At 39.0% G+C, this 18,879-nt stretch overlaps 2 protein-coding genes across 8 annotated transcripts; one reads left to right on the top strand and one right to left on the bottom strand.

Annotated features, from left to right (window-relative positions):
* The first annotated feature begins 206 nt into the window (after positions 1–206).
* ublcp1 (ubiquitin-like domain containing CTD phosphatase 1) lies at positions 207–11,715 on the top strand. 5 transcript variants are annotated; one of them, XM_085289407.1, is made up of 11 exons: positions 211–370; positions 812–979; positions 1,365–1,456; positions 1,744–1,829; positions 1,925–2,040; positions 2,177–2,275; positions 2,643–2,680; positions 2,868–2,966; positions 6,203–6,319; positions 6,429–6,556; positions 10,353–11,715. In XM_085289407.1, exons 2-11 carry the CDS (start codon positions 826–828, stop codon positions 10,378–10,380), a joined length of 957 nt encoding a protein of 318 aa, XP_085145533.1. In that variant the 5' UTR covers positions 211–370; positions 812–825; the 3' UTR covers positions 10,381–11,715. The 5 variants fall into 5 exon arrangements, with proteins under 5 accessions (XP_085145531.1, XP_085145533.1, XP_085145530.1 ...); XM_085289404.1 differs by having other exon boundaries at positions 212–370; positions 712–979; XM_085289406.1 differs by having other exon boundaries at positions 212–370; positions 759–979.
* An 876-nt stretch (positions 11,716–12,591) lies between these two features.
* Positions 12,592–18,869, bottom strand: il12bb (interleukin 12B, b). Of its 3 annotated transcripts, none has more exons than XM_085289413.1 (9): positions 18,768–18,869; positions 15,198–15,291; positions 15,008–15,109; positions 14,644–14,820; positions 13,857–13,962; positions 13,593–13,762; positions 13,299–13,459; positions 13,075–13,193; positions 12,592–12,947 (listed from the first exon to the last, which is right to left on the bottom strand). In XM_085289413.1, exons 2-9 carry the CDS (start codon positions 15,289–15,291, stop codon positions 12,920–12,922), a joined length of 957 nt encoding a protein of 318 aa, XP_085145539.1. In that variant the 5' UTR covers positions 18,768–18,869; the 3' UTR covers positions 12,592–12,919. The 3 variants fall into 3 exon arrangements, with proteins under 3 accessions (XP_085145539.1, XP_085145538.1, XP_085145537.1); XM_085289412.1 differs by lacking the exon at positions 18,768–18,869 and adding an exon at positions 16,027–16,103; XM_085289411.1 differs by lacking the exon at positions 18,768–18,869 and adding an exon at positions 15,811–15,869.
* Between the last annotated feature and the right edge of the window lie 10 nt (positions 18,870–18,879).

Raw genomic sequence — 18,879 nt, forward strand, 5'->3', positions numbered from 1 at the left:
TAGACTTGTATCAAGATACATAATGCATAGCATAAGGTAGTGGTCAGTCATTGAACCGTGACAATTAGATACTGGACAGTTCTAATTGTCCAGTTTTATTTTGAATATAGCTGAAATATTTATTATGGCATATGTATATATATATATATATAGGATTGTATTTTAAAGTAACGGCTTTAGTCACTATAGCAACAAAGCCTCCTTTTTCAATTACGTCACTACCGGAAAGATTCGTGACGCCAGGAAGAGAGCAGCGGTGTGTGAGGCTCCCGCTGAATGAAATTGAACGGCCAACTCAGTTCATTCATTCAACTTTATGAGGAAATTTGACAGTGTGTGCCAAGCATTACATGTTAGTTTGTGCTACCAGGTAAGAGTGAGCAGACCGCGGAGCTCAGTCAGTTAATGTTCGCGAGCTGGCTGTTAAACCCGGCGTGTTTACATCGTTGCTAGTCAGTGTTAGCAACCTTGTGCTATAAATATCAGCATCAGGGACAGTCACACAGTGTCTGAGCTGATTAGGTGGCATTTGGCCGTTGTGTCTTGAAATAGCCAGACGTACCATCACCTGCTTAACAATAGTAATGTCCCGTTTGGCTCTCTGTTTTATCACAAGCTGCTCTTGTTTGTTTTAAGTCGAGCTCCAGCCAGTTACATGGTGGCATCCTAACACCTTTCCTTTGAATTTGCCCGTCTCTCCCTTTCTGCAAGGTGTGCGCGTGCATGTTTGTTATTGTTGCTGGAAATTTTTTGCTTAGGGTGCGCGTGCATACCTGACTTCAGCTGCAGTCGTGTGTATGTGTGTGTGAAGAGCACCGAAGAGTCATGTCGGTGTCGGTTATCATTAAGTGGGGAGGTCAGGAATACTTCATCAGTTCTCTTTCTGAGGAAGACACGGTGTTGGACCTGAAACAGTCCATCAAGACCTTGACTGGGGTCCTGCCAGAGAGACAGAAACTCCTGGGACTCAAGGTCAAAGGTGAGATGATGTCAATGATAAGTACCTGATTTTTGAAGTATTCTGATTCTGATTTCTGCGCTAGTTAGTGTAAATAATGCTATATGAAGTCCAATCCAAGTGTGAGACCAAAGGACATTTCATCTTGTGCTTTTATTTAATTGTGCAGTCTACATAAAAGACCCTCCTGGATGCTAATCATATTTAAAATAATCACCCCTACATCTAGCCCCAGGTCTATGTGCAAACGTTTCTGTTTTCTCCACCTATCTGCAGGCTATTGAGTATATAAATTATTTTATTTTATATATATAATTTTATAAAAGTTATGCATGCTCTTAATGTGATTTTCAGAATTTCTCTCTCTATATATTTTCTGTTCCTTTCCCTTTCATCTTGCCCTCAGGTAAACCAGCAGAGGATGAGATGAAGCTGGGCTCGTTGAAGTTGAAGCCTAATACCAAGATCATGATGATGGGTACCAGAGAGGAGAGTCTGGTAGGTGGATAGAGAAAATGAAAAAAATATATATCTGGCTGGAACTATTATAGAAGGACTGTGTGCCTGGCTAGTGTTCAGGTTTACTAGACAAGAGAGGTGAGGGGTAACTTGTAAATAATCTGTTTAGTCAGGATTTTGGAATCAGCTAGCTTTGATTAATGGATCAGAAAATGGTTGTTTAGGTGAAGATCTGACAGCCGTTGACATTTTTGAGGGATATATGCTATGGGTATAATGTACTGACTGATACAGTTTTAACCGTGCACATATTTTGTTTCGTGAAGGAAGACGTTTTAGCCCCTCCACCAGAGAATGATGACGTTGTCAATGATTTTGACATTGAGGAGGAGGTCATTGAAGTGGAGAACAGGTCTGTCAGAATTTTAGAAATTGTTGAAGGAAACCTGTCTTTGTGTGTGGATGTGTGGGTGCATTTGAGAAACAAATATTGTTTTATGTCTTCAGAGAGGAGAACCTGGCAAAAATAGCTAGAAGAGTCAAAGAGTACAAGGTAGAGGAACTAAACCCTCCTAGAGAAGGCAAGAGGCTCCTGGTTCTGGATGTGGACTACACACTGTTTGGTGAGTTGATATCATCATGTGTCTCTTTAATAAGATGCTTTGCAAGAAACAAAAGAAGAGGCTTTGCAGTTACTGTCTGTTTATCAGCTGCTTGTTTTACCATGGACACCCATACAATAATACTGTGTGTGTTCAGATCACAAGTCATGTGCAGAAACGGGTCAGGAGCTGATGAGACCCTACCTTCACGAGTTCCTGACATCAGCCTATGAGGACTACGATATTGTAATTTGGTGTACGTATCTGTCCGTCTCTTTCCCTTGTCTGTGTCAGTGGTTCATTGCTTTTGTGTTAGAGTGTGGGGTTTTTGTATAAGTATGTCTGTCTAGTTAATTCCTGATGTTTTGGCCCAAATTGAGCATCTGATCCACCAAGAAGAACAAAAAAACCAACCAAAAAACAGACTGAGCTCGCCCATTTTTGTAATTGTGGTAAATACCCAATTAAACGTCCAGTATGTGTTTGGAGAACCGCGTCCTCTCACTGAGATGCCTCTTGTGCTTGGGTGTGTGTAGACATTGTGTTGTGTTTAATTGTTATTTTTTTCTTTCATGATTTAATTCATTACTAATTAACACACATAATGTGTTTTCTCTTTTAAGCTGCTACAAGTATGAAATGGATTGATGCAAAAATGAAGGCAAGTACTTCTCTTATTTCTTTACCATTTCTTTTATTATCCTGTACATTTTGTTGCCAAAAGGTGGCAGTGTTAACCAAGTTGGCATACATTATACGAGTGTAGATTGATCATCAGAAGATAACACCACTGTGTGTGTGTGTGTGTGTGTGTGTGTGTGTGTGTGTGTGTGTGTGTGTGTGTGTAGGAGCTGGGAGTGACAGACAACCCTAATTACAAGATTACGTTCATGCTGGACAGTGGGGCCATGATTACGGTACACACCCCAAAGAGAGGAGTTGTGGAGGTTGGTACACTTGCTGTTTAAAATATTGGCCTGTGTCACTGTTGTGGTCACACATCAATGCTTTGGACATATCTTTCACAGAAGAAGAAATGATTTATAATATATTTGGATTTATTTTAGGTTTAAGCGTTATTCATTCTGGCAGTTAATGGGTCATTGAACATAACACTGCAAGAAAATCAAATTTGTATCCAATCTTAGTGTCATTATCTAAAGCCATAATCTAATTTTTGTTCAGCATTATTTCTATAACTAAATCTGAGCATTGATATTATAGAATATATCATAGTTTCAGAGGGAACATCTCCAAGAATTTAATGTTTGTCATACTGAATAACAGAAACACGCATTAGTATTGGTAGTATCTATTTTCAGATGATCCTCAAAAAGGCATTTTGGGTAAACTGCAAGCATCACATGACTGTGACAGACAGTTTCATGGTCAAATGTTAAATGGACTGGGACTTATACAGAGTTTTTCTGCCCTAACTGACCACTCAAAGTGCTTTTTCCTACAGCATCATTCACCTAATCACACACACTACAGTCATATTGTAGCAATCTCCAAATGTTAAATAGGAGGTTCTGTTTACTCAAGGAGTGAGTGAGAGAGAGAGAGCTACACATGTACACAACATGCACAAAGGTTTGGTTTTGAAAGTTTAAGGCTATGTTCACACTGCAGGCGAAAGCGCATCAAATCTGATTTTTTTGACCCTATGCGACACATATCCGATCATGTTATGACAGTGTGAACGGCACAAATCCGATATTTTCAAATCCGATCTGGGTCACTTTCATGTGTGGTACTGAATCCGATACATATCCGATGTTTTAGAAAGCGACTGCTGTTTGGACGGTCATGTCGCATTAAATCCGTCTTTTACGTCACTGACACAAGACAGACGCCAATTATCAGTGCCGGAGAAGCGCCCGATAAGACATCGCAAACGCTTCCTGGCCATCCAGCGTAGATGTCAGTGAAACTGTTGGGAAGACAACGTTGGAGAAACGTGAACATTTTATTTATACTGTATAATCTGCAGATTCTGACAGAAATCTGCAAGTATCCTTTGCAGCACCGCTCCTCTAAAACAGCAATAAGGATCATTATTAGGTGTCTTGCCCAAGGTTGAAGTGTCTTGGGCAAGACACTTCAACTGTTGCCTACTGGTGGTGGTCAGAGGGCCCGGTGGCGCCAGTGTCCGGCAGCCTCGCCTCTGTCAGCGCGCCCCAGGGTGGCTGTGGCTACAATGTAGCTTGCCATCACCAGTGTGTGAATGTGTGTGTGAATGGGTGGATGACTGGATATGTAAAGCGCTTTGGGGTCCTTAGGGACTAGTAAAGCACTATACAAATACAGGCCATTTACCATATTTACATTATTATGTAAATAACAAAATAACTTAAAGCAAAAATTGGGAAACGTAAAGTCCGAAGTCTTTATATTAAGGGCCATCAGTCAAACAATATTGTTTGGTCTGGGTCTAAACAGCGCGTTGTGTGGGACGTCTTCTTTTGCGCATGCGGGCCGCTTTGAGGGTTCACACTAGAGCACGTTTACTGGTCGCATTTTATTTGTAGTGTGAACGAGCAGACAAAAAAATCGGAATTGAGCATTAAGACCTGCAGTATGAACGTACCCTAACTTCCACCCTTTAATGATGTCATGAGCAACATGCCCTGTCATCTTAGCTGGTGTCATAAAGTCACTGCAGGTGGAAATTCCATGTGATGAGTCAACAATGTGAAACCTTGGATCTGGAAACCTTCACTGGTTTATAATTGGTGCTTTCACAAAGGATATGCACCACACTTGATACAGAAATTATTTTTAAAAAACCCTTCTTAAAATGTGTTACATTTTAGATAATGAAAAATAGCTTAAAGTAGTTTGAGCTGCAGAAATAAACAGCCAAAATGGAAAATACATCAAACCAGGTCAGGAAATTTGTTCTCATTCTGTCCAGGCTGTCCTTAGCCTGATGCTCCCGTTGATGCCTTTGAGCACTCTCTCAGAGCTCAATATCTGAGAATGAGTCAATAGATGATCATGAGTGTCGCAGCAAATTGCTTTTCCCCCCTCTAGTTTAGTAAACTGAGTAAAAGGGAAAATACATTTTACATCTTCAGGACCTTAATTTGTTTCATTGTACAAATTATTTTTTGAACATGTGAACGCAAATGCTGTTTCTCTATTTCACAGTTACAGTAGAAAGTGTCCAAATAATTTTGACACAGAAAGAAATCACGAATAGAAGACGAGTTTGGTGGTAAAAAAAAATAGATATGCTGTCACTTGTTTCAACTAAACACCATGTGGTGATAACGCTCTTTGGAATGTACTTTTTTTGTTTTCTCCAGTGAATCATCAGACGAGATAAAACAGTCAATGCCTGTCTCTATTACTTGACATCTTAGGCATTAAGCTTGTCCAGCTTAGTTTGTCAGACTATGATATAGGCCACGATGTTGATGCTCAGAGCAGGTTATACACACACACGCGATATAAAACCCATTTCATTCACCATTTACCAAAGCAGGACTTTGGTAGTGCGCTTCAGATGATTTGGCTTAAAACTGCTGGAACAATTGAATATTAAAAAGAACCACCCCTCTGTACTTCAAGGGCCTGAAAAAAAGATAAGTAAATCATAGTATGAAGGTATAATTTTTCATAACTTCATTAAATAAGATTACTGTGCATGAAAACATATGTGAGTCTTGGGGTGTCAAATGGGAAGCACATATATAATATGGATTTGTCGTGAGGATAAATTTGAAAGACCCTCCTGGATGCTAATCATATTTAAAATAATCACCCCTACATCTAGCCCCAGGTCTATGTGCAAAAGTTTCTGTTTTCTCCACCTATCTGCAGGCTATTGAGTATATAAATTATTTTATTTTATAAGAGTGGTGATATCTCTTTGTCAGAGATTTGTCACTAGATAAAGTTGTATACACGTCGTGCTTGCTAAGTAACTATGTAAATTCTCGGGAATGTTTCTGGCTTATGGTCCTAGGTGACATGTATCACATCGTTGTTGTTTGGGGGTTTTTTTTGTTTGTTTACATTCTGGTAAGTCATTTAGCACTCTAGGTGTGACTGCACGCGCCGTGACGACATGTTGTAATGTGCTTGAATACCTCTTTTTCATGATGTTTGTGGAGGACATTTACTGCTTTGTGCAAACATCATGGCACTGATTTAATCTATTTTATGGCTTCCGCAGGTGAAGCCCTTAGGTGTGATATGGGGGAAGTACGGAGAATTTTATAACAGGAAGAACACCATTATGTTTGACGACATTGGAAGAAACTTTCTTATGAACCCACAGAATGGACTTAAGGTTGGTTAGTTCATACAATTATCTTGACCATTTTTCTCTTCTTTTGGTACAATAAACTACAGATCTTAATGAAGCTGTCTCTTTATTTGTTGTTGTGAATTTGTGTTAGATCCGACCCTTCATGAAGGCCCACCTCAACAGGGAGCGGGACAGAGAGCTGTATAAACTGTCTCAATACCTCAAAGAAATCGCCAAGCTTGACGACTTCAGTGGACTCAACCACAAACACTGGGAGAGGTACGCACTCATTGAAAAGCTAAACAGTATCATTTGCATAGTTGTAGTTGCATACTTCAAACCTACAGCACCTGCTAGACCTGAACAGCCATTTACAAGAAAATACTAGATATATTAAAAAATAACATCTAATGCCAACACACACATGAATCTTACTTAAATTTTACTTGATTTCAGATTATTTAAAGTATAAAATTCATCCTAAAAAATGCATCCAATTCTGGGGATAAATGAACACAATCTAAAGTAAGAAGGAGACTTTTGCATCCCAAGCAAAGAAAGTAACTGTGGTACTCAATGAGGAACTCACCAGTGGCAAGAAATTTGTGAAACAGTGTTGAGGTGTGCAGTAGGAATTACAGATGAGTTTAGGGTCGGGGTAGAGTTACATCAGGGATCAGTGTTGAGCTCTTTCTTATTTACAGTTGTGATGGAAAGGTTAAAAGGTGAGATCTCAGTGCAAATTTCCCCTTTGCACTTTGTTGTGTCCATTCTTAGCTTTATTTTTGTTATCTGTGATGCCGTAGGACTGTACATGGTTGGTTATTTCATCGACTGTTCAACTTATGATATAATTTGTTTGTGCTGTACATGGTACATGGTAGAGATGGCACAACACCACTTTTTAATGTCCGATACCGATTCCGATATCATAAATTTGATTTGGATATCTGCCGATACCGATATGAATCCGATATAGCGTATTTTGTAATCAATAAAACTGTTTTTTAATATAAATATCTTGCTGCATTTTGTATAAGTTCATACTCAAGTTTTAAAAAACAAGAGACTGAAGCTATTCTGTTATACCTGTATGCAAAAAATACACTCAACCCAAAACATTTTATAGTTCAGCAACACTGCTCAATCTAATAAATTTAAACCTACACCATCCTCCATATTCTGGTATTTTAAAGAGTAAGCAAGCAAGGCAAGGCAAGTTTTTTTGTATAGCACAATTCAACAACAAGGTGATTCAAAGTGCTTTACAGAGACATTAGAAACAAAAACAATGATTTTAAATTGATTAAAACAAACAAACAAACAAAACAGTATATAAAATCAAAAATCAAAACAGATAAAATCAGAACAGTAGATAAAATCAGTAGTTAAAATGTAAGTTTTGAAATCTAAGCTTAAGTGCGGATTTGGTGCTTCATTTAAATGCAGCTGAGAATAAGTGAGTCTTCAACCTGGATTTAAATAAACTGAGTGTTTCAGCTGATCTGAGGCTTTCTGGGAGTTTGTTCCAGATATAAGGAGCATAAAAGCTGAATGCAGCTTGTCCGCGTCTGGTTCTGACTCTGGGAACTGATAAAAAACCGGATCCAGATGACCTGAGGGATCTGGAAGGTTCATACTGGGTCAGGAGGTCACTGATGTATTTTGGTCCTAAACCATTCACAGCTTTATAGGCCAGCATCAGAACTTTAAAGTCTATCCTCTGACGGACAGGCAGCCAGTGTAAGGACCTCAGAGCTGGACTGATGTGGTCCACTTTTTGGTCTTAGTGAGGACTCGAGCAGCAGAGTTCTGAATGAGCTGTAGTTGTCTGACTGATTTTTTTAGGTAGACCTGTAAAGATGCTGTTACAGTAATCCAGCCTACTAAAGAGGAATGCATGGACTAGTTTTTCCAGGTCCTGTTGAGACATCAGATCTTTTATCCTTGAAATATTCTTGAGGTGATAGTAAGCTGATTTTGTTATTGTCTTAATGTGTTTTTCTAAGTTTAGGTCTGCATCCATCACTACACCCAAATTTCTCGCCTGGTTTGTGGTTTTTAGGTGTATAGATTGAAGTTCTCTGGTGACCTGTAATTGTTTTTCTTTGGCACCAAAGACTATTACTTCAGTTGTTTTTATTTAGCTGGAGAAAATTGTGGCACAACCCAGTCATTAATTTCCTCAATGCATTTACCAAGAGCCTGTACAGGGCCTCGGTCTCCTGGTAACATTGTGATATATATTTGTGTGTCATCTGCATAGCTATGATAGTTTATTTTGTTGTTCTTTATAATCTGTGCCAGTGGGAGCATGTAAATGTTAAACAGAAGGGGTGCCAAGATGGAACCTTGGAGAACTCCACATGTGATACTTGTCTGCTCAGATGTGAAGTTACCTATTGATACAAAGTATTTCCTGTTTTCTAAGTATGTTTTGAACCAGTTTAGTACAGTTCCTGAAAGACCTGCCCAGTTCTCTAGTCGTTTGAGTAATATGTTGTGGTCAACTTAGTGGGAATATTAAGCAACCTAACTAATAGGGTTGCCAACTCCCAGCAAAAATATTCAGGAACCGCCCCCCGCCCTTAATTGATGTAATCAACTTTAATTTAATGCAAGTGTAAAACAAATGCACAGAAATCAATTATTTTTCTACAATATTTAAATAGATTCAACATCTTTCTTCAACAGAATTGCAGACTGCACAGATGGTACCTTCCCAAAGGAAAAAGTACTATAGCTTATTAGGGTGTATATTAGACTTATTAGTTACTATATACAATAATGGATTTCTATACATTTAATCAGATGACCACTTTTGTTGTAAGATTCAGATAATTATTTATTCAAAGTTTTTAAAGGACATAACAAAGAAAAGTATTTCTTTGTGGCCCCCTTTCCCTGTTAATGCCCAACCTGGCCCCCGACAAAACTTTGCTAGACCCGCCCCTGCACAGTTACCAGCCGTCAGCTACCTAAAAAAGGATCCTGGTGTTATTTGTCTCTCAGAAACAGTTCATAACTTCCCTTCAACTCATTCATGTCACCTAAAAGGTAAACCTGTTTCTCCATCACCTGTTCAGCTCTGATGATTCAGTAAGGACATCTCCTGGTTTCATCTTCATGTTTCCCTCTCACCACATATCCAAACGGATATCATGACCAGCAGCTTTTACAGCTGTGGCTCCAGCAAACATCAGCTGATACTACAAAGTTAATATTAAATACATTCTAACAACAGCTTATCACGCTTAAACGTGCTGCTGTTGTTTATCTGCTGGTCTCCTCTTTGTAGCGCAAAGTGGGCGATAAACAAACAAGAAAGACAGGACTTGCGGCAGAAAAGCCGATCAGCTGATCATTGATCAGTTTCATGTTTGAAGTAATAACAGGAGAGGAAGGGGAAGTGAATGAGAGAAGTAGATGCAACTGTGCAGCAAAGACAGAATAACTCCAGCTTTGTGTCTATTTTTGAATTCTAGCTGAAGTACGGGACAAATCGCTTCCTTTTCACCTCAATATGGAACTCCGATGGCCAGTCCAGCTGTGGCTCAATACATCAGTTGTTAAGCGTAACGTGGAAATACTATGCAAACATTCAGGGATGAACTTACACACTTGCTTTGCTTCTGTGGGATAGTTTTCGCTGAGATGAAATGCCACGGTTAGGAAGCATGTAGCGAGGCTCCAAATGCTCCAACAGACCGCCAACAGGTCTCGCAGACAACAGCCGCTCTATCACGTGACAGATACTGCTCCGATGCGCCGAGCTGAGTTACGCCAAGTAGCACGTTTTGTGAGGTGATTTTGTGATACTTCGGATCGGATTACATTTTTTATTTTTCTCCGATATCCGATCCAGTAATTTAGGTCAGTATCGGACCGATACCAATACGTAATATCGGATCAGTCCATCTAGTACATGGTAAAGGCTTTAAATGTTCTTCCATTATGTAGTTACTCATTTTTAATGTTGTGTCCCAGTGTCATTTGTACATTTCCCCAAATCAACATGAACTCAACTGAATGTGTTTAAAATATGCGCTGAATGTGTGCCTGTTTGTTTCTGCAGGTACCTATCTAAGAGGCAGCACCACTGAGGAGGGACTATATTATCAGCGCAAAGACTTGGAGTGGATGCAACCAATGCATCATCCGCTTGTCAAACACAAGAACAAACATAAAGTCCTTCATACCAAACCTCACTAAAAGTCCAACATTAACCCGACAATTACACACAAGGTCAAAACCTCAGGACTGAGACGGGCTTCCCAGTTTATATATCTGCATGTTCTCTGCCTTCTCTTAGTCTGGAACATTTGTTTGTTCAAATATTGTTTACAGTTACTATCAGTGTGCAAGGTGCATTGTGGGAAAAAAAATCCTGTTTGAGACCACACTGATTTAATGTCACAGACTCCAGCTCACCTGTTTACTCATGGTGGTCAACAAGGGTTTAATATAGATAACTGAGGTCCACTATTTCCTGAAAGTATTCGAGATCTTTTACGCCTGCTTGGTATTTTAGATGGGTGAATAGTAGCAGATGTGTTAAGTTGATTACCAGTAAAAAATACTCTATCAAGCCTCTCTGCTGTACCAAGTGAGTAGGAGAAGATACAAATCTAATTTCATTATAGTTAAGGTCAGTAGCCTGCCTTCAAAGAGACTGACCGCAAAAAGCTAAAGAGCGAAAAGAAACAAATAAGCAAAATGAAGTTACATAACCATTGAAAGTGTTTTCAGTATGCGAGGATATCCTGGTAATTTAACGTGTTTTTTTATGTAGTATTTGGATTGTCTGTTTGATTTGTAATAAATGAAGTGAAAAGTTGGAACGTCTGGAAGTTTTGTGAGCGTCAAACAAATAACAGCAGCCTGCACATGCAGACGTATGCAGCAATTCTAAAAACTACTGAGAGACCAAAATCTGTTGGTCTTAGAACTGGCTAGCTAAAATATTTCATCAAAACAGTGGCTTTAGTGAACAAGTGTGACACCATTTGTTACGTGTCTGTAGGTGGTCACTACAAACAGGCCTGTTTTTTGTTATTTACATTCTGTACATGCATATTACAGTCAGGCTTCCATGGCTGGATATTCATGTGCAAATGTTTCTGGAACATCCAAATGTCAATGAACCAACTAAAGGTGATGAGAATACAAGAACTGGATAGCACATTTTTTTAATTGTGTGTTTTGTTTTTTTCTCTTTTGTAACTAAAGTGGGTTTTTACACATTTCACTACTTATTAAGGTGGGCCTCATTTTATGAAGCTGAAGCTCTGGAAACATAAGCTATATGATATGTCAAGCAGTCCCTGGAAATTCAGTTTCTTTTCATTTCTTGAGCTCTGCCTTTTTTGTGTGTTTTCTTCATTTCATCGACAAAATTGTGGCTGTAAATAGGAAAATAAACCTTTTTTTGTACCTCGCTTGCTTGTACTGTTCTACATTCCTGAGGTAGTTAAAAACGAGTTAATCTTTTACGGTTAGAAACATTTCATTACTTCCTGTTCATAACTTGTACACCACGAACACCATAAAAGATAAAAGATAATTCATTGAATAAAGAACGTAGACACTAACGACCTGGCCAATAATGGCACCTCCCAAAACACCATGGTTTCTAGTGCCTCCCCTTCATTTAAATAGTAAATGGCCTGTATTTATATAGCGCTTTACTAGTCCATAAGGACCCCAAAGCGCTTTACACATCCAGTCATCCACCCATTCACACACACATTCACACACTGGTGATGGCAAGCTACATTGTAGCCACAGCCACCCTGGGCGCACTGACAGAGGCGAGGCTGCCGGACACTGGCGCCACCGGGCCCTCTGACCACCACCAGTAGGTAACGGGTGAAGTGTCTTGCCCAAGGACACAACGACAGAGACTGTCCAAGCCGGGGCTCGAAGCGGCAACCTTCCGATTACAAGGCAAACTCCCAACTCTTGAGCCACGATCGCCCCACAGCCATGATCGCCCCCTAATGTCATAAATATTTTTTCAGTATTATTACTGACTATTATTTTCCTACTGTTGTCATTGTTATTACCTATTTTTGTCTCGCGTAGCCACATGATGAGTGAATACACATGCAACTCGCACAATATCAGAATATAAAATATGTACAAGTACTTTAGTTTTATGATTTTGTGTTTTTTCTAGTTTGTCAGTGCATTTTTCATCTTTTGTATGTTCTGCACTCAAAATAAACTCGTCATTACTATAGATAACCCATGGGATTCAAATACATTTTGAGATGCCCTGTTATAAAATGAAAGAAAATACAATAAACTGACATGTTCATTAATTTATTATAAAATGTTGAGAAACATTCTGAACAGATATAAATAAGTTAAAAAGGGCATGAAGGAAATACTAATTCATTTCAATCACAGTACAAATCATTATTGTAACATTGTTCTGTAGTTCCACAGACATAACGAATGGGGATGAAGAGGGATGAATAAATACTGTACAGGTATACATTCACTCCTGAAGCACAGCTTCATATGTTGTGCATCACTTGAAAAAATGTATTAGACCATTTTTTTTTCCTTCTGAATTACAATATTTTTAAAAACTGTTTTCCTCTTTCTGGTGCGGCAGCAGAGTCCAGCGGCTAACGCTTAGCATGCCACGTTATGTTTGTTCACTCTGTTGGTAAAAAGAACAAAACAGTACAGATTGGATCAGTCAGTATACAATGATTTGTAAATAGTGTGAATCCTTGCACAGGAACAGAATTAGCAAAAAATAAATAAATAAAAATCAATACACTTACGTGCACTGACTCCAGTGGCTCCACGGCCCTCTGGTGAACTTGTCCTGAGCTCGCACACAGAAAACATACTTCTTGGTCTTAACGCCAACCTCATATTTGGTTGTATCAGTGGTGATATTCTGCACAAAGAAGAGGCGACTTAATAAAGACAAAGAAACCTCGACTAAACTGGACATCAGCAAAGAGATATGAATCTGGTGTATAGATGTACGTGTATTAATTACAATTATTTGATTGTCACTGTTGCAGGGATGTCCACTGTGCACCAGCTTGACCTCAAACTGTAGGCCAAAGAAGCTGCAGGGTTTCTCCCAAGTATCAGGGTAGTCCCAGCTGAACACCTTCCCATCACTGATGTGCAGGTTAGGGAGTTTTGACGGTCTCACTTTATTGAGTTGGGAGGGAGAGAAATGAGGTGGGCAAAGGTTAAAAAAGAAAGAGAATGGAGAGAGGAAATCACGGCACGATGACTAAGAAAGTTACTTTTCATACGCTAAAATACACAAAAACAAACTTACCGATTTCTCTCAGGTAGAAAGACTTTGTGTAGGTCTCCAAACGAGCATGGCTGCGTATGTAAACGGTGAAGGAAATGCGATGTTGCTCCTCTTTGTATGGGCAGTGGGCATCCTGGCAGCGAACCCCTGATGCATCAGCATCCAGCTCACAGGGGATATCTTCGGTAAAACTGGAATATAAATATAAGTTGATGTTAAAATACTATCTAGAGCACCTCCTCCAGCACCCAACCAAAGTATGCTATGCATTGTCTTTGTCCTTACCGTTCAGCCTTAACCAAAACCACACTGGCATCAGATCTGAGCGCTGTTCTTTTCCAGGAGCAGTGAAAGAATCCTGTATAGTTTGGTGCCGAGCAGTGGATGTGACCTGGAGCAACAGAATTACTGTCAGTCCCCTCCCTCTCTTTTGTTTAATGTTCTTATGAACAGTGTAGCTTACACTTGTAGTGTTTCATTGTTCTTCTAGATCCCATCGAGTAAACACAAATAAATCACTCAGGGCATTGATATAATTGCTGTAAACGAGAAAAAAAGCTTTGTAGCTGCCTCTTCAACTTTAAGGTTTTGTTCCATCACAGGAAAACATTGCCTCATAGCACAAAACTGCAGAAACTTAATGTTTGAGATTTACAAAGCTGAAACCTTATGGAGAAACATGAGCACTAACAATGTGATGATGGGCCTAATATAAAGCCTGCTCACTGTGTTGTTCTTTTCCCTCATCTTCTCTATTAAAATTCCTTTGACACTACTAATGGTGATCCTTTGATCCAGTTTCTGTTTTCTGCTCTGGAACCCCACCCTTACACCCTTTCCCTATTTTTTTTTTCTTATCCTAAATCCCTATCTGACCATCATCTTAGCTGTTCAGTCCCATCAATACCATTTCTTCTTCAGAGAAAGCCTGAGGCTAAATCCAGTCAAAGAAAATCTGCTCTTTGCCCTTTTCCCTTCATGCATGCCTTCTTTGTTCTCCCTCCCCTACTCGTTTCACTTCTTTCTTTGCCTTTGCTCCTTTCCTTCCTTCTTTCTTTTTTTTTCAACTTACCTCCTTCTCTGTTTTCCAATATGACTGTCCTGTTGTCTGGATTAAGCTGGATTAAGATCATAGTGTGGTTCAGGTATTCTCCACTTGGACTGAGGTGGCAAGTGTAGTTCCCTCCTTTCATCTCCTCCACCAGGACCTGGACTTGGTTCCCCTGCAGAGGAGGATTGAGCTCCTGACCTGAGACACGGACATGTTCATTGTTACAATGTGGTCATAAAAAGCCATAAAGAGACAAACGGGAAAGTTTGACGTCTGGATAAACAAAAGCTTGATGAGCTATAGAGCAAACAAGCAAAAGAAAGTTCTTGTGACTTTGACTTTTTCTTTACATAAGTAAAATGAATTGAATTAAAAGCTGCGTTACCATTTTTCTTCCAAAACACAGGCTCATTCTGAAAAGCTTCTCCGCAGGTCAAAGGAACGTGAACCATGCTACCCGTAAAAGAGGGCACCCTCAGGACCACAACTAGGTAAAGCAAAAAAATTGATTTTACTGTTGGTGAAATAAAAACAAAAATGAAAACATGGAGGAATATTCAAAGACAAGGAGATACCATTATCCATGAGTGTCTCGACATCTGCTTGCTGGGTGTCAGAGCGGGCGCCACTCAGTATAGCCCACACAACCATGAGCAAAAATGTATGCATCTGTAACAAAAGAAAGGAAGTGATGGGACTCTTTTACATAAACAAATAAAAATATTTCTTTTTAAACCTTGAAAAAAGTGAAATACTCAAGTACAAAATTAACCCTTTAAATCAAAGCAGTGATAACTAAAATAAAATAACAACAAAAGAATTGTGAACTTGGAAAACTAATTAAAATCAAATAAAATTACAGAGAAAATATCCTTAGTTTAACTATCTGTTAGTTTAGTAAAAATTAAAAAAATAAATCTAATAAATTTTTTTTAGAAGATATCAAATGAAATAGTATATAAAAAAAAATCAGATAGTTCCTCCTAAAACCTTTTTGACCCTTCAAAGGATGAGAACTCAAATTTGGGAACCAGTACAACAGCATTTTCAAAGTGTTTTCAATTATATAAGAAGTTTTAAACATACTTCAAGATACCTAAATTTTTGATTTTTACATAACCCAAAGTGAGCAGATTATTCCTCCTCCTGAATATCTGTGACAATCAGATGGAATATAATAGATCTTACCCTGCAAAACTTGATTCAAAATTTCACACTGGAACCAGATGCAGTAAGCAGTGTTTGTCTGTGTAAAGGCAGCAGCTGCAGCTGCATTTATACGTCAGGCTGAGAAATCCCCACTCAAAAGAGGAACTCTTTAATACCTGACCAATGATGACGATGACAATGGACCACACTGCACATGAAAGGAAATTTAATGAATGATCAAAATAAATGGATTACCACTAGCTTTCCACCCGGCTCTCCTCTTTTGTTAAGCTTGATTAATTTAGCTGTGTTGAAGACGACAATTCATTCGGTACAAAATCCATGCTGTAATCTGATGATTGTGTGATCACACTAACCACTTTGGGGGGGAAGTAAGGCCAACTAATGATACAGAAACTTCTGTAAAACAGAACTGCAACCCCTAAAATGTTTAAATATGGTTATACGCCACTGAAAGTGGAGCAGGTAATCTAGAAAGCCGTCATGGGACTTCTAAAGAAGAACAAGAAAAAGGACGCTTCCACAGAATGCGTCAAGAGAACACAATCATCAGGAACGAAATAAAGGAGAAAACCCAGATTATAAACAAAACAAAAAAACAAAACAGGATTATCTGAATGAGTTTTGTAAACGCAATGACCAAATGGAAAAATCACTGTTGCATTTTCTTTTTTTTTTTACGTATACATCTGGGAAGTTACCTGCAGAGCGTTTTCTTTCCAAAATAACCACTAACATTTAAGCATGCCTGTGTGGTTGCACCTGTAATGACAACTCGTAGACCCTTTCCTATAAATACACATAGGTATAGGGGTTTCTTTTGATTAACCTTTGTTTATTTAAAAAAAAAAAAAGGCAACAGATGACTCAAGGGGAGTGTGTTTTATGCTGTTTTGAAAGGAAATGCAATTTCCTTGCTTGGACCCTCACTTCAATTAAGTAAAAGGTTTTTCCCCACCACTATCCTATTTCGTATTCTATGGGGACTGAAAATGTCATATCATACTAACCTTACACCACATCCACTTCCCTGTGTGTGTGTGTGTGTGTGCACGGTGCGACTTTTCTCAATATTAAACAAGTGGCTTATCAACTCTTTAACTTCCTTTGTATTTTATAGGAATTGTGGAGAGGCAGCTGGCATTCCTTCCTCATACCAGCTGAATGATAGCAGGTATGTCTTTGTCAAGGTGGGAATGCCGCTTAGCAGCACTTCTTTCAAAAACAAATCCAATTAATCAATGCTTGCGTAATTGGGTTTTTCAAGAAAACTTCCAGTTTCTGCCAGGACTAAATGAATGGGCTTAAACAATGATGTTGAAATTATAGAGAAAAGAGACTACAGGAAAAACTTAGTGTGTATTATGCTGTTAAGTGTGCTGTATTATTCCTGTTAAAGAGACTAGACAGATAAAACAGATTAGATTATCATGGATATATCAGTGTCAGATCCTGAAATTATAATTTGATCTTTTGGGGAATCCTACATTTTAGTTTTTTAAAGATTGATAAGACACATTACTGAATTGTAATCACACAACAAAGGACAGAAACAGTCCCTCTTAAATTTAGGTGTTATCAGTCCCGCAGAGCATAAAACCATCAAGCCAAGCAGTCTGCCTTTACATTCGTGAAAAAATGAGTTGTTCTAATGAGCTAACTGGATTCAAGTGTGGCGCTGTGACAGGCTGCCACCTTTGTAACAAGTCATTTTGTGAAATTGCTTCCCTCAATCAGCTGGTATTATTGCAAAGTGGAAACATTTAGGAAGCACAGCAACTTAGCCGCAAAGTGGTTGACCACGTGAAATTACAGAGCATGTGGGGGATGTTGCTGAGGCACATGTGTGTGTAAGAGTCAGTAGTGCTCTGCTGTTATATTTGTAGATATGATTTAGAATTTGCAAAATTCCAAAAACACCCGCGGCATTAACATCAGCACAAAAACAATGCTCTGGGAGCTTATATTACATTATTATGGAGACCTCTTGTCTCTGCTAGCCAGCTAACTAGGCCTCTTAGTTAGCTAGTTTAGTGTTTTTTGTTAATTTATGTTGTAAATTTATGTTGCATGTAGCACCTTGGTTCCTGGAGGAACGTTGTTTCGCCTCACTGTGTACTGTTAAATTGTATATGGTTGAAGTGACAATAAAGCAAACTTGACTTGACTTGTGACTGAAGCCAGGAGGCGATTATTTTAGCCTGACATTTATAATGGAAATGGCTACAGCACCTGTCCAAAGGCCCAAACAAATTAGACAAGCCAAATGTTGTTGTTTTGACATTTTAAAACCATTCTGAGGGTTTTGTTCAAATTAAAACTGATGCAAAATATTACACTTATAGGAGGTGATGATGTGTAAATTCAGTACTCAGGCTTAAAATGGTATTGAGGATGTCACACAGCTCATTTTACCAAGTAAAAAGAAAGTTAATTTTTGCCCTTAGCCTTAACCTTTCCTTTCAATATTAGCCACAAAATACAAGATAATTTTTTCCTATTTGTAACTTTAAAATGACGCTATGTGCATGGGAATACACAAGGGGTGATAGTGGCTCAAGAGTTGGCAGTTCGTCTTGTAATTGGAAGGTTGCTGGCTCGAGCCCCGGCTCTGACAGTCTCGGTCGTTGTGTCCTTGCGAAAGACACTTCACCCGTTGCCTACTGGTGGTGGTCAGAGGGCCCGGTGGTGCCAGTGTTTGGCAGCCTCGCCTCTGTCAGTGCGCCCCAGGGCGGCTGTGACTACAATGTAGCTTGCCATCACCAGTGTGTGAATGTGTGTGACTGAATGTAGTGTAAAGCGCTTTGGGGTCCTTACAAATACAGGCCATTTACACAATACTATGCAATCTACAAACAATTACATTGTGAGACCATTTGACGTGTAATATTTGTAATGTATTAAGCAAAGAAAATGAGTGAGGAAGTCACCTTAATTAAAACGCAAGAAGTGGAAAAACTAAGCAAGTCATAAACCTTATTAAAAGGCAATCCCAGAGTTGTAGCAAGTGTAAGTATTGTGGCATATCAGTCCAGTATGTCCCAAGTCTTCATCGAAATATGAAATTCTGAAAGAGAGATCGAAGAA

The sequence above is a fragment of the Mchenga conophoros genome, linkage group LG10, assembly GCF_057382185.1.
Source record: "Mchenga conophoros isolate Kocher_MC1m ecotype Shallow Benthic linkage group LG10, M_conophoros_male_GT1.1, whole genome shotgun sequence".
NCBI lineage: Eukaryota > Metazoa > Chordata > Actinopteri > Cichliformes > Cichlidae > Mchenga > Mchenga conophoros.